The sequence below is a fragment of the Brachypodium distachyon genome, chromosome 4 (assembly GCF_000005505.3).
Source record: "Brachypodium distachyon strain Bd21 chromosome 4, Brachypodium_distachyon_v3.0, whole genome shotgun sequence".
NCBI lineage: Eukaryota > Viridiplantae > Streptophyta > Magnoliopsida > Poales > Poaceae > Brachypodium > Brachypodium distachyon.
Genome location: NC_016134.3, coordinates 47542513 through 47567700, shown reverse-complemented (window position 1 = coordinate 47567700; position 25188 = coordinate 47542513). Strand labels below are relative to the sequence as shown.

The 25188-nt window shown below is 46.2% G+C and overlaps 3 protein-coding genes across 3 annotated transcripts; 2 read left to right on the top strand and 1 right to left on the bottom strand.

The window, feature by feature from the left end:
* Positions 1-8990: 8990 nt before the first annotated feature.
* Positions 8991-12245, top strand: LOC100833621 (protein SCARECROW). Its single transcript, XM_010241247.2, has 2 exons — positions 8991-10743; positions 11377-12245. Exons 1-2 carry the CDS (start codon positions 9233-9235, stop codon positions 11834-11836), a joined length of 1971 nt encoding a protein of 656 aa, XP_010239549.2. The 5' UTR covers positions 8991-9232; the 3' UTR covers positions 11837-12245.
* Positions 12246-15181: 2936 nt separating this feature from the next.
* Positions 15182-17548, top strand: LOC100833313 (calcium uniporter protein 5, mitochondrial). Its single transcript, XM_024455104.1, has 2 exons — positions 15182-15744; positions 16818-17548. Exons 1-2 carry the CDS (start codon positions 15271-15273, stop codon positions 17256-17258), a joined length of 915 nt encoding a protein of 304 aa, XP_024310872.1. The 5' UTR covers positions 15182-15270; the 3' UTR covers positions 17259-17548.
* A 50-nt stretch (positions 17549-17598) lies between these two features.
* On the bottom strand, positions 17599-22585 carry LOC100823522 (probable galacturonosyltransferase 7). The gene is made up of 9 exons (XM_003578958.4): positions 22112-22585; positions 21959-21999; positions 21790-21855; positions 20897-21017; positions 20732-20784; positions 20101-20396; positions 19283-19640; positions 18656-19207; positions 17599-18464 (listed from the first exon to the last, which is right to left on the bottom strand). Exons 1-9 carry the CDS (start codon positions 22242-22244, stop codon positions 18186-18188), a joined length of 1899 nt encoding a protein of 632 aa, XP_003579006.1. The 5' UTR covers positions 22245-22585; the 3' UTR covers positions 17599-18185.
* Positions 22586-25188: the final 2603 nt, after the last annotated feature.

Below are 25188 nucleotides of genomic sequence, written 5' to 3'. Positions count from 1 at the left end.
GAGGCCCACGAGGCCTGCAGAACCCACCAAAATGAGAAATAGAGCCCAAGGCTCAGCCTTTTTGCAGGGAAGCCCCCCGAAACTTGGAAAAATATGAACGAGCCCTCCGCGGCCCGGGAATTAAATGCCAAGACCCTTGGAAAATCCGGAATCTGCGAACAAGCCCCTGCAGCCTCGACTTTTGCATGGAGAACCTTATAAATGAAAATTCCGAGGAGCCCTTGGGATGCCGCTAAGCTCACAAAACCGCAAGTTTTGTGTAGCAAGCCCACCTAGGTCTATCTTCTTCCTCGAAGAAGTTTACCTAGCCGGTGGCACCCCCCAACGCAACGCCCCAAAGGCCTCAAATCTGCTGGGAAAACTTCTGGAACTATAAGTATCTCACAAGGCAGACCACCTAGGCCCGATTTTCTCGTAAAACCTACCTAGCCGGTGGCTCGTCCCAAGGAGAGTTACGATCCGGGTATCGGAAGAAGAATCTCAGCGCGCCGTCGGCGTTGAAGTTGAGAAGGCATTCCCAATGCCTCCGGCTCAAGGAGGCTACTGTTGTAATATAATAAAATTCTTACATGGGCCGGGCCGCAATCCTATGTTGTGACGACCAAGTCAACGAATTCCAAAGGCCGGTCAAATCGCCAACAAGACATAACCATGCCAACTAAGCACCGGTCAAAGGAGTCAAAAGGTCAAGCCTCCCATGCCATGGTCAAAGGAGCTAGCGTAGGGGCCAAGAACGCTCTAGGGATGAATTACCACCTTACCCTCACTTTCCTTCTTCCTCAAGGGTAGCCATGGTCTTTTGTCATGGACCCCTAAGCTATAAATACCCCCATGGGGGCATGTATCATTCACGCTTCATTGGAATAAGATCAAATGGGAGAAGGCTAGAGCAACCCAAGGAGCCCGCTCCCGAGTGCTTGGGTCGAGCCTAGTCTCGACTCGACCTCGGGGACACGACTTGGGAAGCCTAGTTTCGAGGTTCCGGGCCGTCTAGTACGACCTCGACTCGAAGTAGAGGGATCGGATTAGAGTCTTGAGGGTATCCCAACCTCGCTACTTGGGAAGACAAGTTCGGCCCAAGTCCGAGACGGCCCCTAGAGATCTCTCGCCATAGGTGACTTGGGAAGACGAGTTCGGCCCAAGCACTTGGCTAACGGCCCCCTCGAAACCTCTCCTAACATAGGACTAAGTCGTACCCGCAGTGTCAACAGAACATATTCAAAAAATATCGACGTGTCAACTTGTCCCAAGTGTACGACAACCTTCGCTATAAAGGCGGCGTACACCCCTTACACATTATTGTCGCATTTGTGCCATCGTGCATTGGCACCCCGTACTCCTGTTGTTTTCTAGAACAACAACAGATCCATTTCCTCCCTATCGTGGAAAAATTCTCCAATAGGTGTGACCGTGTGGTTGTCATTGTTCCTCTCGTGTTAGAAGTATTTATCAGTCTTTAGTTCAGCGTATTGACGATATGTATGTTACTACCTGGACCACCATTACTTTTTGGATGTAAGCTATGTACTGCAGAAGTCTGCTTGGTATATTTAACTTAAGTGGCATGTATTCGAACTTGTTTTGGACAAGTATCGTAAAACAAAATTAGTGTGCGCATGCTAAAATTGCTATCCTTGGATTCTTTTCTGGAGCCCTAGTTTGAATATAATTAATGATGTGCTTGGTTTGTCTTTAAACCGGCCTTGCTGGGTTTGTTACCACTTTTTGCCCATTTGCCTACGCAAATTCGATTTGGGCATTCCCTTAAGCAAAATTTGAAGTCTAATTAAGACGGATTTGCTGAAATCTTGAAGAGATACAGCGTGATTGTGCATTTGGCATATGAAATTATGTACACGTTCTCACATGCTCATTACTTCCTCAGTCCCATAAAGATTGGCACGGTTGCTCATTACTTCCTCGGTCCCATAAAGATTGGCACGGTCCCATAAATTATGTACACGTTCTCACATGCTCATTATTGGAGGGAGTACAATAGATTGTTATGCCACGTGCCATCTCTCATATCACATCGTTAATTTGGATCGGAGGGAGCGTACTCGTTTTGAAGGGATTGCGTCTAAAGTCTAAACAGACCTAACTCGTAAAGAAATTTAGCATTAGGTAGGACATGAAGAAAATATCCTAACAATAGAAGTCTACATTCTACAACACATTGCAATCATACTATTTTCATGTTCATGTGATTTTTAAATACTATATCCGAATAGCACCGGACTTAACCTAAACAACTTAGAAAATAAATATTTTGAGAATTCTTATTTAGCATAAAACCAGAAAACACGATCACAAGTCTTTACTACTTCCTCCGTCCCATATTAAGTGACTCAAATTTGTCCAAAACATGCATGTATCTATGCTTAAAAAGCATCTAGATACATGTAATAGAAAGTCACTTAATATAGGACGGAGGGAGTCTTTACTAAGTACTCCCTCTGATCCTAAATTCTTGACTTAAATTTGCCAAAATATGGATGTATCTATTTTTAAAAGATATCTAGATACATGTAATATTTCAACAATAATTTAGGATCGGAGAGAGTACTTATTAATTTCCAGTTTGCGTAGGTTCGTCATCCGTCGTACGTCCACCCTCACGCGCTGGAACCGCTCGCTCCATGATCGGGTATGTTTGGATGACAGTGGATCTTCTTGTCCTATTAACATGATGGGTGACGCAGAGGTTAAAAAAAAATAATGGTAGTTAGCTAGGCCCAACCCCATCAAAATGCACATGACCATCAACTGATTATTGTCTAACCCAAGTACGTACCCAACAGATCGAATTACATGCAGATGTGACCAAGAAGGTCGAGACAGGCAAAGCACGCACAAACCTATATATCGAAGGACACGGCCGGCGCACGCTAGCTGCGTCACATGCATGGGGCTCTGCAGTTCTTCTTCACAGGACAAAGATAAGAAAGCTAGAAAGATATATTCACGGCAAAGGAAATGTACAAGGAGAAGGAAGGAGGTCGAGGTGGCGCACACAAGCAACGGGACAAGCTGGCGGAAGGAACACGCGCGCGTTCAAACTGCTGCACTAGAGCCTGACTGACTGACTGACTGCTGCTGGCATATTGTGCTGCTGATTGGTTCTCTCCCCTGCATGCATATGCTTAGCAAACGAGTGTTTCTTACATTTTTCCCGTGATATATAATACTCGCTCCGTCTCAATTTTGACTAAATTTGAATGTAATTATACACTAATTCATATCTAGATACATCTAACTTTTGACAAACTTGAGACATCCTTTATTGGACGGAGGGAGTATTGCATATACCTATATATGCGGCCGGCTGTTGTGCACATATGCCATCGGTTCGGTGGAGGCAGATCCGACCCGACCCGATTTACCATATTTTGGAACCTAATTAGATGTGATTTCCTTTTAACCAGTGGGCTCCAAACCTGACCCGGTTCACCGTGGCAAAGGACTCGGTACACGTTGGCCTGACATGCAGGACCCGTAGGTCAGAAACGTGATTAACTCGTCTAACACGCTATTATGACCTATCTGCAACTAATTAGACCAATATGTGGTGAAATCTGCAAAAATTTCATAGAAATGGTGTTTTGCGCAACAACGTACCCAATAGGCGGTTGAATGTCAATTTCCTCGCAGAAGAAGGCGCGTTTGCTTGTCTGAACATTGGGAGTTTTAGGTTGAAATTTCCTCTTCTTCCGTCCAGTTTAGTCACCTAGCTATGACAGTTCGTTTCTTATCTCTCTCTTTCCGCAATTGACTATTCTCTTATGCATGCATGTCCCAGCAACAGCTCCAGTATATCCCGTGACATATATTTATGCAAGGATTCTGCATGCTTGTGCACATGCAAGCGACCGATCGATAAAATCAATCTGTGCTCACGTGATCGACAATGCTTAAGCTATAAAAACAATTAGCAGCAGGAGGCAGACATATATTATGATGGATCTTTTACATGGAGAAGCGTGCGTGCTAGGATCGAGGCAGGCAGGCAGGGGGAAGAAAGGTGCAGGACGTCCGGCAATAATACGGTCATGATGCCGGCAATCATCTGCCGACAAATACACACATGCCGGGGCTGGCTCCTGTGCTATTCTATGTACTGTAATAAAAGGCAGTAAGATCAGGATTTGATGTGACGCTCGGCCCGGCCGTGACGAAACGATCGAGGACTCTCGGGGGCTTTTGCAACTTGTGGTACGTACATACATGTGTGTTTTTGTTGTGTCATATGTGTCACATGCAGCTTCAAACAGGACACTTGTACAGTGCTCCTATATATCCTAGCAGCAGCACTTTGAATGGATGGATCAGAAATTGAGAATGGAAGGCAATGCACGCATAGGTACATCTACACATGATTAACCGAGGAAAATGAATCAGGCCAACCGTTGCTCATCTGTAACAGAGAAAAGTATACTTTTGGTCACTGGATTGGCATGAAAATCGGGTGGCTAAATTCGAAATCGTATACATTTGGTCCCCAATTGGCAAAATCAGATGCTTCTGGTGGTCTTTTTCCGGATTTGTATGATTATGACTCCACGTGACATGGTTTCCCCGCATGCTTATTCACGTCAGAAGCCACGGACGGCATCAAGTTTCGCCCGTAATGGTTTCTAAACTCGAAATCGCATACATTTGGTCATTCAGCTGTGTATCGTGGCATCTAGCATGGAGTCAAAGCCATTCGAGTTTAGAAGATGCACTAAAAGTATCTGTTTTGTCAATTCAAAGACCGAATGTACAGATTTCGAGTTGAGTGATCATCTCTTTGACTTCCATACAAATTAGAGAACTAAAAAGAGAACTAAAAATATACTTTTCTCTTCCTGTATAATAATGCATATATACATGGGAGTATGGGACACGAATGCATGTGCACATATAGCAATCGTGCATATGTCCATTACATCAGACGAACATGCCACTCCAAACTACTAGTAGCTCCTATACAACAGTTATGCTACTAGTACCGATTAATAGTGCTGAATATTGATTGTATGGTACGTACAGCAGCTATATACTATTAGTCGATCCGAACAAGAAGATGGTGAGCTCTATAGCTTGTACTCCTTCGCTTGTCTGGCCGCGAAAACCGGCATTCTGTCCGAGAGGGCATGCATGTACGTAACTAATTAAACCGATGTTATATATCGAGGTGGACACTTGTGTCACCTTGTACCCGTCCCCATATATCCCAGCCCAGCTCGATCCGATCAATCGCGTCCATCGGTGCTGCTAGTGTTGGTTTGCCACTGTCATATCAGCTCGGCAGCTAGCCATCGTCGTCGTCCTCCTCTCGATCGTGTCTTCTCGAGCTCGGGGTTGGCCATAGCTGCTAGCTCCCCCCATGCATGAACCCTTGTACTAGCTCTCTGTCTGTCTGTCACTCCTGCGCACTGACTGCTCCATGTATACTCACTCGCGCAGTGTGCTACTAGCTCATCAGTACTGTCAGTCATTCGTCTCTTGCTACAGCGAGAGGTAGCTACAATGTAGCTGCAGCTAGACCTGCAACTGCAATGCCCATGCTACATGCATGCATACAGCTTGCATAAAAAGGAGAGGAATTGTACATTACTTCAGAGTTTCAGAACAGGTCTGTATATATGTATGCATTTAGGAACAGAAGGATCGACGATGAACGTATGAAGGGTTGTTTCCCCTTTTGCCACCGTCGTTTTATATCGATCGATATCATATCCCCTGAATCAATTATTACCCAGATGAAATGCATATATGCCCGAGTAGCTAGCAGGCACACAGCAGATCAGAAGCCCGGGCTGGGCACTCCTTGTCTGAACATTCGCATTCCTCGATCAGTTGGAAATTGGAATTGATCTCTCCCGTCTCTTTGCCGCAGTAACTGTAGTGGCTGCTGCCCACATGCTAGCTAGCTTTGTTTGTTGGCGTTGCATTGCACGGCCCTTGATCGACATCCTGCATATATGCGTCGTTTCTGGCCTGGTTATGTGTGGAGTAAGAGTAACATATATATACGGCGGGGACTGTTGGGTCTCATTTGTCTAGACTGACACTTTTCTCTTCTTCTCCTTGTAATCTACCGTGCTCATGCATGTGCTACGTTGCCCCAGGGGCTTGAAGTTCGATCCAGTTTAGCCATCACCGTTCGTTTCTTATCTACACACTCCACGTACAGGAGGCGGGGGCAGCAGATCGATGATATATGGAGCAGTCACTGACACATCTGAGTCGATATCCACGAGTGCTCCATCTCAGCTGCTAGCTGGTCCCAAGCACCTGCTTTATTTTATCACCAAAAGGAAATCTAATTTACTGGAAGTACAATTTTAATTAATTAATCACCTGCAGCTAACGGATAATTCTTATGGAAATCGGTTAAGTCATACTCGATGAATACATTCTTCGCAAAAATAAGATGAATACACATGGCGTGAAGTCGCTATGGAATTTTAAAACTTTACAGGGGTTGTCGAAATAGTCGCGTCTTTTTATCCTTCAAATATTGTACTCCCTCTGTCTCATATCAAGTGACTTAAATTTGTCCAAATATGAATGTATTTCTACAAAAACGTCTAGATACATTTAATATTTCGGCATTTAATATGAGACGGGGGAGTACTATATCGAATTCGTAAGTATCTCACAATATCGGCAGAGAGTTTTTTTGAGGGGATAACTATAATGCGTACACCGTATTGACATATCATGGGTCTGAGAGTATGCATAATGCGTACCCCAAGCGGGGCCCTTACGGGTTGCGCTGGCTTAACCGACATGAAGAAAAGGAGCAAGACAATTAGTTCTACTCGAACAGATATGTTACTAGTATAAAACGTAGGCCATGTATAGCGAAATTGAGAAGGCACTTCCAGGGATAAGGCCATCTTTGAGTTACGCTGGACAGCTGCACAGTTAATTTAAACGTAGAAATGCACATAACTGAGTCGTGCATATAGTCGATTAATCTAAAAGTCGATCAAATTAACTGCAAACTGCACGTGGTTTCAATCTTGTATGTAAATCGATCCTAGTACTTGCAATTGTGGCCGGAGTAGTACGTAGAACGTACTGTTACCAAAATGAAGCAAAGTGGAAAACCTTTTCCCAAATAGGTCTGCGTACCGGCCGGTACTCCTGTATATCTGGCTTTTTACGGCACGCATTCCTTTGTTTAGTGTGACACAAGCACCAAAGTTCCCATTGGATCCGTTGGCGCTCTGCAGCTTTTTCTCCGGTCAAACAACTCACCTAAAAGGCTAACCCCTGATCTCCCAAAAGTCCATGCATCAACACATGAAGATGATCCAAAGTCCAAAACAGTAGTATAAAAATAAAATACTCCTAGCTTAACAGTGCACTATACAACCAGTAAAAAGTTCCTTTAATTTTCCAGACATGATTAGCAGCTTGTGAAGCTAACGATAATACAGTGTACTAGAGAGGAGACTAATCAAAGGCTCTTGTCAATCTGGAGTGATGGCTACGGCTACTAGCACAGCTGTCAGCATCATGCCATCATGGCGTTGACCTCTTTGGCTCGAACCTCTCGATGCTTTCCGAGAATCCTGAACCGCAGAGTTTCGACACAACGTTGGAGCACGTAGTAGTAGGAAAGTGTAGCTGCATAGGTATTCTCTTGATTTTTTTGTGTGCTCGATCTCTTAAATTTGAACGGTTTCAGAAGTTCACGGCCCAGTTTCAGGAAGGCGGTTTTAAAGTTTGAGGAAAAACCGTGAAGAGTTTTTTTTAGAGGAAAAAGAAAGAAACGCTTGTGCCAAAGCGTTTTTTTTAAGATTGTCTATTTAATCGACCAGGGTTTTTAGACCATTGGATATTCATCCAAGGGCTCGGAATGCTATGTAACCTAACTTTTCTCTCTTTCATGTTTCTGACTGACATCGTCGAGTCCAGACACACACGAAAAGGGAAAAAAAAATGAAGGAAAAGTGTGGACAATGTTTTGCTAAAAATATTTAAGCACGTACAGCACGAATTTTTGTTTTACAGGCGCGGCCGGGTGCACGTTTTATTTTTGTTGGGCTATCAAAGCAGGCGGTGATGTCCGTCACGCACGCAGTGTACTGCTCCAACTTAACTCCACTGCTTCCAACTGTTCATTCTTTTCACTTGTGGCGACGGTGGTGCAGACGGACGGGAGCATTGATGCGAATGCAGCACAAAATATAATGGGCAAGATTACAAAAGGAATGGAGCAGAGGCATAAGCTTGACAGCGCCGGTCCGAAAGCCCAAACAGCGGCTGCGCCTCACAGCGTGCATGCAGAGCAGATGCAGCATCTCAGCCGAGCGAGTGAAGCACGCCCTCAATCAATGCTCACTCCCTGACTCAGGCAGAGAGACAGTACCGGCTAGGGCAGCTCTCGTGCATTCGTGCCGCGTGAGTGTAATTAATGGAGGGGATGGATAGCCAGTGCCAAATGGGTCCTCGGGATATATGTCGAGGAGGCCGGAGAAGCAAAGGAGGCTCAGGAGTCAACAGCTAGCTAGCTTAGCCTAAGGCTCTCGTCTGACGTGTGGGGCCAACAAGAGTCAAAGCGAGTTGTCGATCGCAACGGCACGCCGCCCGTACTGTTCTGCTGATCGAGACGGCGACGCGAGTTTCCGGGGAAGAGTCGATTAATTCCACAGCGACCGGACGCGATCGACGAGGTGGCAAAGTACTCCGTCCGGCAAGAAAGAGATGACGGCTCATGCACGCTCGAAGGAAGAGAAGAAGAAGCTGCTACAAAGGCTCAGCACAGATGATGGAGGAAAGAAGAGAAAAAAAATGATTGAGTTGGATTTATAAAGAAAATGATTTCGTTGGATTTCTTCCCATTGTTCGTAGATCGAAAATGGTAGAGTCACTGTAATAATAAACCTGTGAGAAGTAGTACGGTATAAAAATAAGGAAGAAGAACAAAAGAAAGAAGAAAACCTACTGACCGACTCCTCCTGGACGCCCATAAATTAGCCCCCCGGATGTCCCCCGCTCTAATTAAACCACCCCCGGCTTGCCAGTGCTCTTGTGCTTACTCTCTTGTTCCTCTTCCCGTCGGCTTCTTCCCCTTTACTCCCTCCTCCTCCTACTTACTCCACCGGCAGCCACCGCGCGCGGCGCCAAACCACAAACAATTCAATCTACTACGGCCGCTCCCCGCTCCGATCCGCTCGCCATGCGCGCCGCGGCGGCTTCCCCTTGGCGTTTCTCCTAGCCACACACACATGACATGGGCTCCCTCTTCTTCCCCTCTTCATCTTCTTCTTCTTCTTATCCTCCTTCCCATGCCTCCGACTCCACCGCCTTCCTCCACCACCACCTGCTAGATCACCACCAGCACGCCGCCGCCGCCATGGTCCGCAAGCGCCCGGCGCCCGACATGGACAACCTCCCCCCGCCGCGGAGACACGTCACCGGGGACCTCTCCGACGTCCTCGCCGCCGCCAACGCCGCCGCGCCACCACAGCAGCAGCAGCAGCTCCCCACCGCCCAGCTCCCCGCGCTCCCCACCCAGCTCCTGCCCCCGCCGACTCCCTTCCAGCACCAGCAACACCAGCAGGAGCAGCAGCACCACATGGACGTGGCGGCGGCCAACCCGGGTGGCGTGGCGGCGACGACGGCGTTCGTGGACGGCATCATCCGCGACATCATCGGCAGCTGCCACGCCGGCCATGGCGGCGGCGGCGTCTCCGTGGCGCAGCTCATCCACAACGTCCGCGAGATCATCCACCCCTGCAACCCCGCCCTCGCCTCCCTCCTCGAGCTCCGCCTCCGCTCCCTCCTCTCCCCCGCCGCCTCCGACCTCCCCCCTCCCCACCCCTCTCTCCAATCTCTCCCCGTCTCTCCGCCGGCGGCGGCACTCCCTCCCCCCCCGCCGCCGCCCCCCGACAAGCTCATCTCCTCCCCACCTCCACAACCCGAATCCCCAAAACAACCCCCACCCCCAACCCCAGAACAAACCGCCGCCGCCGCGCAAGCCGCCGCCAAGTCCCGCCGCGAGACGCAACTCCGGAAGCAGCGGGACGAGGAAGGTCTCCACCTCCTAACCCTCCTCCTCCAGTGCGCGGAATCCGTCAACGCCGACAACCTCGACGACGCCCAGTCGGCCCTCCTCGAGATCGCTGAGCTCGCCACGCCCTTCGGCACCTCAACCCAACGCGTCGCCGCCTACTTCGCAGAAGCCGTCTCCGCCCGCCTCGTCACCTCCTGCCTCGGCCTCTACGCGCCGCTCCCGCCCCACTCCGCGGCCGCCTCCATCACCGGCGGGCGCAAGATCGCGGCGGCGTTCCAGGTCTTCAACGGCATCAGCCCCTTCGTCAAGTTCTCCCACTTCACCGCCAACCAGGCCATCCAGGAGGCGTTCGAGCGGGAGGACCGGGTGCACATAATCGACCTCGACATCATGCAGGGGCTGCAATGGCCGGGGCTGTTCCACATCCTCGCTTCTCGCCCCGGCGGGCCGCCCAGGGTCCGGCTCACCGGGCTCGGAGCTTCCATGGACGCGCTCGAGGCCACCGGGAAGAGGCTGTCGGATTTCGCGGACACGCTTGGGCTGCCGTTCGAGTTCTGTGCTGTCGCTGATAAGGCCGGGAACCTTGACCCGGAGAAGCTGCTTAATGGCGGCGGCGGCGGCGGAGGAGGGGTGGGAAGGCGGCGCGAGGCTGTTGCCGTGCATTGGCTCCACCACTCGCTCTACGACGTCACCGGGAACGACGCCAACACGCTGGGGCTCATCCAGAGGTACTCCTCCTGCTTTACTGCTTCCGTTGTTGTCAACTCTCCTTGGCATTGGCATCATGCCAACTTTCCAGCCTGCTCCTGCTGCATTTCCTTTCTCCCTTCCTTCCTTCCTTCACCAATACTACTCGTACGACATACGATACGACCACGACAAGTCAAGCATCAATTGGCAGTATGGTACTCGTACATGTACTGCATTTTGGGTTTGCTACTTTGGTTTCAAGGACAGGCGTGGTAAAAAAATTACAGAGGGTTGCGATTTGGGGCGCTAAAAGTTTGTCATTATGGGCAACCTTTTTAGGATTAGAAAGGCTCGCAACTTTCTGCTTGTGCTTTGCCGATCCCAGTTCCACCCATGGGTCTTTGGTGATCCGAGATTTCGCTTCCATTTTGGCTTGTGGATCGCCGTAAAGCTCGCCATCATCATCATGGCTAACTTTTCGAACTATATAAAAAGGATTCGGATTCCACTTTCTTGTTCAGAGCGCCACTCATGCATGCTGCTTCATTATTAAAACTCGAAATCACTGTCATCAGAGTAGATACCACTGATAATAATCAGTTATTACTGATTGCTTCACTAATTGAAGGAATGAATTGTTGTACTGACATGAATCCCTTGATCTATCTCAGGTTGGCGCCGAAGGTGGTGACAATGGTGGAGCAGGACCTGAGCCACTCGGGCTCCTTCCTGGCGCGGTTCGTGGAAGCCATCCACTACTACTCGGCGCTCTTCGACTCGCTGGACGCCAGCTACGGCGAGGACAGTCCCGAGCGGCACGTCGTGGAGCAGCAGCTGCTATCGCGGGAGATCCGCAACGTGCTCGCCGTCGGCGGGCCGGCCCGCACCGGCGACGCCAAGTTCGTCGGCAGCTGGCGCGACAAGCTGGCCCGCTCCGGGTTCGGCCCGGCGTCGCTCGCCGGCAGCGCCGCGGCGCAGGCGGCGCTGCTGCTCGGCATGTTCCCCTCCGACGGCTACACGCTCGTCGAGGAGAACGGCGCGCTCAAGCTCGGATGGAAGGACCTCTGCTTGCTGACAGCCTCTGCCTGGCGCCCCATGGTCCAGACCACGCCTTCCTCTTCTGCGCGCTAAGGAAGAAGAAGAAGAAGAAGAAGAAGAAGAAGAAGAAGAAGAAGGATGAGCCTTCGTTCTAGAGATGAGCTCCATCGATCTGCTGCATTTTTAGCTGAGTTGTTTACTGCTGCTCTGCTAGTTCTTACACTTGGTTAGTTTTAGGGAGTATGCACGCAGGCAGCTGCCTAGTTTCTTTTGCCTCTTGTTGATTTAGCTGCTCGAAATTCGGATGAAAAGGAAAAACAATCTGATCACTAATTAGTTGCTGGATCTCTCCATAGTGGTTAGTAGCTACTCCAGCTAGCTAGGTAGGCCCTCACTAATGCTCAGCTTACTTTGTTCCATGGTAGCCTTTGCTTTGCTTCAGATCATTCTCAACTGAATTTACTACCACTACTACCATTCTGCCCAATTTGGCTACTTTCTTTATTTCTGTCATGTTTTTACTTAATCCATGTTGAGACACCGCAGCTGGCATTGTCCTAAATGAGTATGAAGTCCTTGATCAAACAATCAAAGGGCACGTCCTAATTAAGACCATCCTCAATGGTAGTTGCTGCCGACCCAATCCTTGCAATTTTCACCACTCATTCAGATTTCAGATATCCATCCTGCATCAGTCAAAGCTATCCATCTCTTCATGGTGCCTCATCTCAAACGTCCATGCTTGCCTCTGGTGGATATGCATTGGTTTAACTTTAACATCGCTCTCACCTTTTTTTTCCCATCCTTGAGATTGAGATCACTAGCTTCATGCACACCTTAGTAAATAGGGATTTTGCATCTTCAGCTTTTGGACCCTTTTTTTCTTTTGACTATTGTTTTCCACCCATGTCACATTCCACAAAGCTCACCGTCACCGTCAGGCAATCCCACTCCATTACTTTGCTAATTCCCCTTTTTACTCTTCTTCTTGTCTTATATATCCAGCTCAAACTGGTTCCTTGGGCATTGTTTAATTTGCTTTGGACTTGTCTGCAGCTGTCATGTTTAATTATAGTATATGTTCAGGCTTCAGCAAATCAAAGTTGCCCGTTGGTTTTTTTTAATAAAAAGATATCATAACAACTTGCTTATTTTTCCATGGCTTGGTGGTCCTCTATGTCTACTAGTACTATAGCCATGTAGTTAGTCCACTGTATACTGTAATTCATGTTTTATCTTTAATAAAAGAAATAAACCTGACCCCACTATTAAAAAAATTTATAAAAGAGAATTTGTTGTCTTCACAATCCAACATTTATTCCTTCCACATGTTGTGCTACATATATGCATAATAAATAAATGCAATTGCTATCTTTACTGCTAGCAGCAGCAGGAGCAGTACCACCCCATCCATCTCTTAAATGCTTTCTTCCTAGTCACATTTCCAATGTGGGTCACTCATCCAAATCTTGCTTGCTAGCAAGACATCAGCTCCAACCCTCATGTCATGTGCCAAGCCAGAGCTAGCATTATCCTCTCTCTCTCTCTCTCTCTCTGATGATGATTCACAAACTGCTCCCTACTCTTTATGGGGGTGGATGTGATAGAGTTTGGGTGCCAGATCAGATCATCAGACTAGAGAGAGAGTGAAACACTAGGTGGAAATGAAATCAGCAAAATTAATCATATGTTGCTGGCTGTGCCAATTGCATGATGATGGGTCCTCATCTCCTCCAATCTATCTATGCATCTCTCTCTTCTTTTTGGTTGAGTGTCCCAAAGGCCCCAGTGACTGGTCCCTATCACACAACAGAAAGCCAGAGGCCTCTGCCCTACCCCCTGCTTCTTCTTGTTCTCTTGTGTGTGCTCTTCCTACTCTACCGGGGAAGGAGAAGGGAGGTCAGCACTCAGCAGCTTGGAAAGGCACTGAGCCATCTAGCCATTGCATTGCTTCTGTGGCCTTTGCAGAAAAGATGTGGAGCGAATGATGGCGGCCGGGCGTGGTTGTTGGACGTGCCGGATCTATTTCCAGTCCGGAGAGAAAATTGCATGCGCTTTGGCTTTGCCTTTGCTTGGTCCACCTGATGCAGAAGATTTTGATGCCTTTGTAAATTGTAATTGTGAGTTTGTGACTTGATCTCTGCCTCTCTTGACAGCAGATCAAAGCCATTTCAATGGTGATCTAGGCAGGAATGAGAGATGTGGCCATATTCTCCAATGATGGAATGGAGAGACACAATAGTGGTACAGGATTCAAATTGGTTCGTGTGCTGTCCTCGTCCTTTGCATGAATAATGTTGGCATGGGCCATTGGGGCCTGGCTTCAAGTGTCGTGTCACGTTTAAATGGGAAAAGGAGCAGCAGCCAAATCGGAGGGAGTCGGTACAGTAGGGTAGATAGATCAATTCATGGGCATTCATTTCAGTTCAACGTACTACTACACAGAACAAATTTTAAACCGCCTCTGCTGCTCCTGCTTGCTCTGCGCAGCAATAACTTGCCGGTCGTTGGAGAGGAGTTATTACTGATGCTGGAGTAAAGTACTAGCAGCAGGAGTATTGAGCACAGCAAGAATTTTGTTACTGCTGCTAGCTGCCGCGACGATGCCATGGAATGCGAGGAATATTTTGCTCCCTGACCAACAGAATTGATAAACATGTCCATCTCCTAAATCAATTGTCGAAAATTGTCGTTAAATCCAATTGAATTGAGAAGATGCACTTTGAATTGACGAATGCGAGCCTGTCGTCTTCCCTTTGCTTCACTATTTTAATTAGGTTAACTACTCCCAGAGCAAATAAAAGCATACTTGACAACATTATGCACCAAATGCTGTCAAGTTAAATTGGTGACTCCCAGAGTAAATTTCCCTGCTGACATGATGTAAGTATCTCTGCGTTCACTTTCACCTTAAGCCGGTTTCTGCATCAGGCGTCGTATAAACACACTTCAGTTGCATTCATGCACCATATTATGACAAAGAGACTTGTTATTGGACGATGATGATCCGTCCAATTTCTAGAAAGAAAACAGTACCCTGTTTGTGCTTACATTTTCGTTGTTACGTTTGACGAATTTCCCTTCTATGACTTCGCGCAAAGAAAAGGAAAGAAAAAAAGAACGATCACACGGGTCCACATTGAGTTCATTTTCTGGAAATTTGTTGCAAAATAAGAAGTCGAATTTTGTACTACTGTATTAAAACGAGGGGTGAAACAACATTGGACCAACCACGTGTTTTTTTTTTGGGCATTGGGCTAGGGTTGATTCACATCAAGTTGTTAAAATGATCGTTTGGGCCGAGCTTTCAGATGAAGTGGGGCCGGCCTTCCTCCTCTCGAACAAACTCTTCTTCTGGACATAGACAAGAAGGACTTCAATTACAACCGGGGCCGGATTCATGGGCTATTCTCAAAAATACTGATGGGCCCATCGTGCTCCACAACGATGATTTAATATTTTTCAAACACCTTTCCCTCCCCTAGGGATTCTTTGCCCTGCCGCGAAGCCACCAACATCAGAAGAGAATGGAGATCGGAGAAAGCAACCAAAGGTTCCCCAAATCTCCGAGCGTTTTAAACCCGCGGAACCCCATCGTCTTCGATCCCGGCGGCCTCCGCTCCACTCCACCGATCACCATGTGGCGCGCAGCCGCCTCCCGCCTCCGCCTAGGCGCGCCGTCGCCCCCGGCACCGGCCGGCCCGCTGCGCCGCCTCTTCTCGCCGCGGCCGGCGGGGGCGGGGGCGGGGAAGAGGGTGGCGGTGGAGCCGCCGGTGACGGCGGTGGAGGCGCGGCGGCTGGTGCGGCTGGTGGCGGTGGAGGCGCTGAAGCGGCGGCTGGTGGCGGGGCGGGAGGCGGTTGGGTACGGGGAGCTCCTGGAGGCGTGCGTGGAGGCCGGCGCGGCGCGGACGCTCGGCGAGGCGGAGGCGCTCGCGCGCGCCATGGACGACGCCGGCGTCCTCCTGCTCTTCCGGGACAAGGCCTACCTCCACCCGGACAAGGTGGTCACATCCTTATTTCGCTCCTTCATTTCTTTGCTTTCTCAGATACTACCTCGTCGACGACATGGAGAGAATTACCTGCTCCTGGAATTGTCTTTGAAATGTTTATCAGAGATTGCAGTACACGGTTAGTCACGGTCTGTGGAATGGAGGATTTACCGCTGTTAACTGCGTCAGTAGAATATGTTTCAGTTAAAAGATAGTAAAAATAAACTGGTAAAAATCTTCATCTTTTTTTTAGCATTGACCCCCATGGGTTGGTAAAAACCTGATAACTTATAGTGCAATTTTGTTTTGACTAATTGTGGCATTTTTGTTTAAAATTGGGAAAGAGAAACATTTTGGTACTAAATGGATCAGATGATATTGGAAGCCTTCACTGTTTACATGGGCCAAATGTGTTCACTTGTGGTTTACGGTTACATTATCCATAACCTAATGGATGGTGAAACGGTGAGAACTCCTAAGATTGGATTTAAGTATTTTACTGAGATGAGAGGCAAGTATCGCTGCAGCTTTAGGAAAACAACATATAATCGAGATGTAGATGGACTTCACTGTTGTTAATCAAACCACAATGTGGAGTAGGAAGTAAGAGGTTTCCATTAACAGTCCATAAACACTGTGCTCTTCAGTCACTGGTCATCGGTCAGAACTAGAAGACCATAGGATGCTCTCTCTCTAAATCAAGAAAAGGGGATTGTTGTATTCCTTTTGAAGGTGACGTGCACTCGACTTAAAACATCTAAGCATCCACCTGATATGAACTTTATTACTTTGTTCTTTGAGTTGTGGGCTATAAAGTCACAAAACCTTAAATCTATCCACAAGGACTGACTGCGTGATTAGTTTGAGACTGTTTCTGTTGCTTTCTGCTGCTGTGAAGCAACATTTGTATGTCCTCTTTTAGATGACGACCAGTCAGTTACACATGGTTAACATACCGACGTGTTTGACAAGATTCAAAGATTTTTATTATTATGTATACAAGATGCCACAAATGCAGCCTTGATGTGTGAAGTAAAACTTTCTGTCTGAAGGTTTATCAATGTATCGTTCACCATTTTTTACAGGTTGTGGATCTGGTTAGAAGAGCCGTGCCGCTTGCACTGGAACTAGAGGATGACCCAAGGAAAGAAGAGTTCAAGCAGATGCAGGAAAAGAAGGAAGATATCGACAAGGTCGCGCACAAGCAGGTCCGGTGCATCCTTTGGTCCGGCCTAGGGTTCTTCATGTCCCAAATCGGCCTCTTCTTCCGCCTCACATTCTGGGAGCTCTCGTGGGACGTGATGGAGCCGGTCGCGTTCTTCACGACCACGTCCGGGCTGCTTGTCAGCTACACCTATTTCCTGGTGACGTCGAGGGACCCGACTTACCAGGACTTCATGGAGAGGCTCTTCTTGTCGAGGAGGAGAAAGCTTTGCGCCAAGCATAGGTTTGATATGGAGAGGTACCTGGAGTTGCAGAAGCATTGCAAGTGTCCCCTGGAAGGTCATTATTCTCATGGTATCTAGCCTTCATGACTTGTAGCACCAGAACTTGAATTTCTCACTTGCGCTGTCACAGTTTGTAGAATAGTCACCCTTAACCTTACTTTTACAGAAAAAGATATATTACCAGCTACCAAAGTGTTCTTTACAGAAAGCCACAAATCACCTCACAGATTATGCTTAGAGCCTTACTGAAGATAAATGTAAATGACATGCCATTGTCATTATGTCATTATGGCTTTCTACCTTTGGAATTTAAAGCTGATATAGCTCCATGTGTAATGTGTTCTTATCCATATCAAATTTATGATGTACGACTGTAATTTCAACCACAACAAAACGGCCCTTCCAAGGACCAACCATGTGAGTTCTTAAATTTCTCTTACATAACAGATTGGGAATGCACAACATAGAGATAATGTTTCCCATAATGTTAAGATACACGACATCGCCAAACAGATATCCATTTATCATGTCATCAATGGAGATAAACATCCCAGAATAACAATTGCCATCCTTGCGGCGAAGAATGATATGCAAATTCTTGCAGGCTGAGGCATTTATTGTCTGTACACGCCGTGCCGCAGCCAACATTGGTGTCCCTCGGTGTAGCTCTTGCACAATGGGCAAAAAGAGTAGCACAAAAGAATTTATACAAAAAATGGTCAGCAAGGAACTGCACTTTTGCAATTCCCAGACTGAAAATGAAGATACTCATCTGACTCTATAACAAATTGGTTTCATGCTACTGTGCTTCTGACCTCCAAGCTGTAAAACTGATAATTTTTTTGGCAGGAAGCATTCTGCCTGGAATTGACGCGGAGGTGTAGATTTATCATAAAGTCTGCATCCAGTTTCTTCTCGCAATCCATTTTTTTCAAGCAAGTTCGTGATGTCTGCCGCTTCAGATCCCCACATATGCAGTGTGTGTTGCATTTCATGTCACTGCTATTAATGTATATTGCATTCTGTCATGAATCTCTCCCCGTTGGTCATATACTTCCTCCAGTAGCTCTCATATTCATGAATCCCCAGATCAAGCCAAGGTTTCATGACACCATTGTAGTGCACAGTAGCTGCCTTTTCTATATCACTACGAGTAATTCCATAATCATATCCAAGACCTGATTGAACCCACGAATCTTTCAAAGGATATATCAGATCTTGAAAGGCAAGTAAACCTCTAGGGAGAGCTTTAAGTCGATGTGATACCAGACTGTCCTTCTGTAACTACAAAAGAAAAAGGTAACACAATAGATAAGTTTTGTATTCCACAAGTAATTAGGACCAAAGAGATCATAGGGAAAGGATAGTCCTAGGATTGAACTTTAAGTTCTTTGTATGACAACAAATTAACAACCGTGTACAGTTTTCTGCCGAATTTTGATAGGACTATAAGAGGAATGGCAGGTATTACTGACCTTTTGGAGAAATTGATCGTGCAAGCTAGCAACGCCGAGATCCCTCCATTTTTCTAATTCAATGACATTCAGACCAGAGAACCACACACATGAATCAGTGTCGAAATTGTGTTCCTCTGTATAAGCTTTCAACTGACCTAATCTAACTCCACAGAACTGTACAGCACCTATCACTTTATCTCCCATATTGAGCTTCCACAGAGATGACAAGTCTTTCTGGACAATCACATCGTCATCTAGAACAACTACCCTATTCAAGCTAGGAAGAAGATCAGGCAGGAAGAAATGTGAATGGCCAAAAACAGAGATGTACTCAGTTTTCATCTGCCTCTGGAAAGGTTGCGAGTGATTACGAAATGTGACACGAAATTCCTCTGTAGGCCATAACTGTTGCATCTCAATAGATTCAACACCCTTGGAGAGCTTCTGGTGATCCTCAATGTTACTTACATGAACAATAGCCTCCAGATATGAATTTCTGTCAAACCAATGCTTCATCGCATAAAAATTCTGCACATCAGTGAACAGATGGAAAACAACACTACCAGAATCCTGAAAGGTCACAGGACAGAAGTTAGCACTGAGATAAATTCATCGTAAAATTCAGTAAATTGGAAAGAAATATACCTTGGAGTTCATGACAGTTGAGTTAATAGTCGTTGAAGCTGCAAGTACATTCCTGGTAAACATTACATAGTGATGGAAGGCAGGGTCTTCAAGTCTCTGCGTACTTAACTGGTCCTTCTGAATAGATGTGGATTTAAAAAACTCTAGTGTCAATCTCATGTTCAGGCAATGGTGAGTTTTCGGCATAGTCTGCGCCCCGAGATGATAGAGAAATGCACTCTGCCTTGTATGAAAATAAGCCTCATCTTCAGTTATATCTAGTAGTTGCCTAAGTTTCCGTTCAACATTGGAGCAACCTACTTCACAAGACTTGGCTCTTTCAATCGTGTGCTCCATTTTCTCTAGCTTCTTTGCAAAACTGAAAACAATAAGTAGCTGTTACCTTCAAATATAATCAACAGACAAAGTAAACAAACATGATTCTGGAATTTTGAGATGACACAATAACAAAGGTATGATAGCACTATCCCTTAAATTAGATATATAATATGTATATCCAAGAGTGAAAGAATGTTATCCACATGTAGAGATGCAAACAGTGAAGAATTGTAAAGAGAGGAGTGGCGTTTAGTAAAACTAACAACAAGTTTCATGCCTCCATACAAATTCCAAATGGAGTTATCAGACAATACATGGGTCGAATATAAGCCATAGTTCTGCAGGCACCAGCCTGGCTAGTATTAGATTCAGTAAATATTCAGTGCAGCATATAAAAAAAGGAAAGCAGTCCTTAAATAGCTAATGTGCATGTTAGTCTGGCATGTAAGCTTTATTAAATGAAAGAAGCAGCTAATATTTTTCACTAAGATAAAACTCACAATCGTGGAAGATCAGCATCTGAAATGGTGTCACTGAGCATGCGCTCATGTTCTTGAATATTTTGCTTTAGTTCCCGTGTAAATCTTTCTTGGTGCTTCAATTTTGCTATACTTGGATAATGAGCTCTTGCCATAAAAAGTTGGTCTTTAAGCCTCTTCACAATAGCATCTTTCATCACTTCCTTGTGCTCAACAGACCAGAGGCAGTAGCTTCCATATTCAAGCTCACAGGACTTGGGATTCTCCTCATTTGCTACTTCCTGACCTTGGTTCTCCTCCACACCAACAGTAGTATCCTGTCAGAAAATAAATTGAGTGTTCTACGGTAGAAGATTACAATAGTTCTGAAGTACAAAATATTGACTATTTTAAGCACAGATTATCACAGGGCACACATTCTACACCAACACCTGAAAATATTGTGCCACTATCTTTCTAAAATTCATATATCCAGATACATGCTCGTACAACTTCAGAATTGGTTGGCGTCAAAGAATTAGCCAAATAACTTGGGACTAAATAAGCCCTGAACTCATTATTCCTCTCCTCTATGCTCTCTTGTACTATTGCTGAAAACAGAGCGACCTAAAATATGTGACAATGTATGAGTGGAAAATAAATTGTCTCTTACCATTGATCTCAATGACAAGTCCTTTAGCTGGTACCTTCTCTGTGTATGAGGTCCTGAAACACCATTGTAAACATTAAGGAGGACACTGAAATTGTCTTGTAAGTTCCTACTTAACAAAGTAGAACAAGCAGCATGCGAAATCTGGCCCCGCACCATATTGCTTACCTCTACTTTTAGTGGTGTCATTTTGTAGCTCACCCTTGAGCTTTGATTTCGACTTGGCAGAAAGATTCCTTGACTTTGATCTACTTGGTTTCTTGCCTGAAATCTCGTTCTTGGAAACATCCTGCTTACACACAAGAAGGAGAAGTTGGAAAACAGTTTGACATGATATCCCAGTTCATAAATCCTAATGATAACCAAACCAGAAAATATCAATTTTGCAGTGGTGAGTCGTTTAAGTAGCTGTGCACACAACTGCACACCAGTGTGCACAGATTGATTCCTCTATTTGGCATGACTTGTGATGCAATAGACTCACACTTCCAGTGCAGAGTTACTACCACTGAACATAGAGAAGGACAAACAAAAAAAAAACAGAAGAGGAGGCAATCAATGTTCATTGGAATCCTACAATGTACACGACGAAATTGAGCATCGTCAGACCCAGCACAGCGTCAGCTTGAGTCCATTCATCAGTGACATCGTCAAAGCAAAAAAAAAAAATAAGAATCGTGTGGTGCCACGCACCAGGATAGCAACTGAATCCCCTCTCCTGAGGAAGCGGGTAGGTAGGGTGCGAAGCCGTCAGCAAGCAGCACAGCACACCCTCCACGAAAACACGCACCCCACACGCGCATCGCATGATTGAACTCCCCGATTAAAAAAATGTAAAATTTCCTCTTTTACATTGCTGAACCACCTTACCACCCAGGGAGAATCGCGGTAAATTTGGGCACGGTGCTCAGAAAGAAAGACAAAAACAATCCTCTTTTCCTCGCAAAAATTGCTCACAAAAATCCACACCACATTGTGCGCAGAGATGATGGGATGCAAAGCTGCAATCTTTTTTCTTTCTCGGGGAATCCAGAATGAAGGCGTGGAATTAAGCAGAGTACCTTGAGCAGCTTGTGCTTCGTCAAGCCCCCACCATCCAGATGCTTGTGCTTCCCGATGCCCAGCTCCTAAACGCACGCAGCAGAGGAATTCGTCAGAAGATTCACAAAATTCTACACGAATGCAGCAGCAGACAGAAAAAAAAAAGGCTTTGCGGCGGAGGAATCTCACGGTGCTGATGACGACGGCAGCGCGCTCCTCCGATCCGTACCCTGCAAACATCACGCGGAATCAAATCATCACAGATCCGAGAGGGCGAGGATGCAACTCGAACGGGCAAGGTGAGAAGAAGAAGATTGACGGGCGGCGGGGGATTATAATTACCGGTGCGGTGGAGGCCGAGGAGGAAGGCGAGCGGGAGGAGGACGGAGCAGAGGACGAGCGCCGGCACGGCTGCCGCCATGCCGGAGCACCGGCGCTTGGCCGCCGGAGCCGAAGCCAAGTGGTGGCCCTTCATAGTACGCACGCGCAGTGCCTCCTCCTCCTCCTCCTCAGCGTCGTCCTCCCCTGGCTTTGCTTCTCTGCTGCCGCTGGTGATTAGGAGTACTCGTAAATGCTTAGTTTGGTTGGCATTAAGCTAAGCGTGTGGGGGTTCGGAGGAGGAGGAAGCGGACGGAGGCGGTTTTCTTGGAGAGCGCTACGCGTAACTGACTGGCTGGCTGCAGAGAGTGAGAAGAATGGCTCCCAGCGTGCCCTGCGTCGAGTTTGGAGTGAAGTGGAGACTGTGGAGTGAAGTGGAGACTGTGGAGTGGAGCAGGAGCAGCCGAGCCGACCACCTCCGGCCTCTCTTCCCTCTCGATGTCTACTCCCTCTCGGCTGCTTTCTTACTTAATCTTTTGCTTTACTACTAGACCACCTTTGGATGCTTTCCCAGTCCTGTGTGTCACTCACTCGCCAAGCAGGTTCATTTGAGTCTTTTTTAATCAACAGGAAAAAACAACAAGCATGAATAAAATAAGCTACGAAGAAAGGGGAAGACCAAAGTATGTGAACATGGAAGATGGCTGTTTCTTTTGACGGCCTTGTTAGCACTAATCATCAGTCAAAGCAATAATCCTCTTGCTTATTTTATCTGTAAAAAAAACATATGCGTAGGCATTTAGAAACAGAAAAGTAAGGAGGAGTAACAAAGCTGCTACAGTTGGAGTACATTAGTTGCAGTAAGTTAAAGCCTTTATGCGAAAATTTAATTCTGAACCATCCCCTTTTTTTTGCAAAGAAATCCCAGGTTCAGAAGAAGAAAATGTGTAGGTAGCTGCCTACTGTAATCGATCCATGCTACAGAAGATACAGATAAAATGTACAAGGATGGAGAGATGTATAGTACAGAGTAGGTCGTCAGATTGATGATATATACGTTGTACGATCCTCGTCGCTTTCCCTTGAGATCTCGCTTTCTTTGTCTTTGTTCGCCTGCTTCTCTCCGTCCCCATCTCCGGCCATGTGACCGACCATCTCCAGCTACTTTCATCTTCCTCCCTTCATCCATCCATTCATTCATTCATGGGGGTTGTTAAGAGCCTTAATTGGGGATCATCAGAGAGCCAAGAAACTACCGGGGACGCGTGCAAGATCATCCGTAGGTTAGGATTTCAGATTTGAAGCAATGAATGTGCCGGATTAACTCCACCATCAAAGTAATCACCATCCCGTGGACCGGCCGGAGTGAGCTCAGGTCCACATCACACTGGCTCGTGGGTTGCAGATCGAGACGACAGTTCCGCTGATTGCTGTCTTTCTTCAGTCGCCCACATGTATACATGGCCGTATGCACATAAATGTAATTCCGTTCCATTTCTTCCGTGTTTACTGTTGCTTCCATGGATTCATCTTCTTTATCAATCTGAAACCCAAATTTGCCTTTGATCTCTACACTGCACTGCATTTCTGAATCCATCCAGTCCAGACGATGCAGATAAATATACATACACGTGCTGCTGCTACTGCCTGACAGCTGTCCACTTTGTCCACTACTACTATACTCCAATTGTGCATTCAGACAATATCAGGTCAGAATATTCAGATCTGATCTGATCAGATTATTGTTGGTCGTCCCTCGGCAGTACGCACGTAGCATGGCATGCAGGATCCTCTCTTTCTCCTGTTATCTTATTGCTTGATCAACGCTGTCAGCTCATGCATGGCTCAACGTGTATTAAATTAAACAAGTAGTTCTAAGCAGTTTTATAATTATATATACATCTGGAGTAGTACCTTCCAAGCAAAACATCCTCCCAAGATTTGCGCCTCCAGCTCCAGTACTGTTCTGATCTGCTTCTCCTGTCACTTAGTACATGTATAATAATACAATATAGTATACTAACAGGCCTGTCAGTGTTGCAAATTAAATTTTGCAGCCGAGAGAGAGCAGGTTCTAACTTGAGAATGTTGGCCAGAGCGTGCGAGATCGCACCAAAATTATATTCCTTTTTCCTTGAGACAGGGAAGAAAAGGAAAAGAGATCGCACACAAATAAAGCTGCTTAGGGATCATGTGCCGGTGGGGGGCACTTCGGACCAGCTAGCTATGTACAGTATATTCTTCTTTTTCGCCTTTTATCGTCTTCTCCTGGACACTTTTGTACATTTTGGGGGAAACTACTCCATTCAGTGGAAAAAGATTATGCTTAAAACCGTACGTACATAGAAGTTCAGCTTCTTGTTCTTAATAATTCTGTAGTTCAAAGAAGATGCGACGCGAGGCACATTAACGTACTTTGACAAGGGAGGAAATTCACGGGCAGGTCACTTCGGTATACAACGTTCATACTACCTCCGTCCCATATCAAGTGACTCAAATTTGTTTAAATATGGATGTATGTATGTCTAAAAAAATGTTTAGATGCATGTAATAAAAAGTCACTTATTATTATGGGACGGAAGAAATAGAAGTTAAACTTTAGACTTCTTATTTGAAGTGTCTATTTTTCAATCGACAGTCATAACCACCGTATTAAGATTTTTCATCATGTGTACTTCTTTTATCATGCAAGTGTCAATCAACAAGACAGGTCCCACATTGATTACTGCAGTAGCATGTGCCGAAAACACCAGGAAGCTACGAATGCAATGCAAGCTAAACCTCCCTCCGTCTAGAACTTGAGATAAGACCATATATATATAACAATTTTGCAGCCACATACTATGATATATCACGGCAAAAACCCACAGCTCATGTTTTGCATAAGGACAAAAACAACTCCATTTCCGGAAGAAGAGAATTAATATCGGACTCTTCAAATCAAAGTGGTATAGTTAATGAATGAGTCTTGCTCGAGACAAAATTAGGCACTCAACCATATCCATGTATAGCTTCCGTACGTTGCTAGCTCAACAGAAGTTGCTACAAATTCTAATGTTTCCTGGTGACCCACGCTGCACTTCTGTGATTGGCGTCGTGTG

What these genes read in the sequence shown, in the direction of transcription:
- LOC100833621 (XM_010241247.2), top strand. Translation starts at nt 9,233, where the DNA reads ATGGGCTCCCTCTTCTTCCCCTCTTCATCTTCTTCTTCTTCTTATCCT. An exon ending in ACGCTGGGGCTCATCCAGAG is followed by an intron (nt 10,744 to 11,376) that starts GTACTCCTCCTG and finishes GATCTATCTCAG; the next exon opens with GTTGGCGCCGAAGGTGGTGA.
- LOC100833313 (XM_024455104.1), top strand. Translation starts at nt 15,271, where the DNA reads ATGGAGATCGGAGAAAGCAACCAAAGGTTCCCCAAATCTCCGAGCGTT. An exon ending in CCTACCTCCACCCGGACAAG is followed by an intron (nt 15,745 to 16,817) that starts GTGGTCACATCC and finishes CATTTTTTACAG; the next exon opens with GTTGTGGATCTGGTTAGAAG.
- LOC100823522 (XM_003578958.4), bottom strand. Translation starts at nt 22,244, where the DNA reads ATGAAGGGCCACCACTTGGCTTCGGCTCCGGCGGCCAAGCGCCGGTGC. An exon ending in CGAAGCACAAGCTGCTCAAG is followed by an intron (nt 21,018 to 21,789) that starts GTACTCTGCTTA and finishes GTGTGTAAGCAG; the next exon opens with GATGTTTCCAAGAACGAGAT. An exon ending in ACTTGTCATTGAGATCAATG is followed by an intron (nt 20,397 to 20,731) that starts GTAAGAGACAAT and finishes ATTTTCTGACAG; the next exon opens with GATACTACTGTTGGTGTGGA.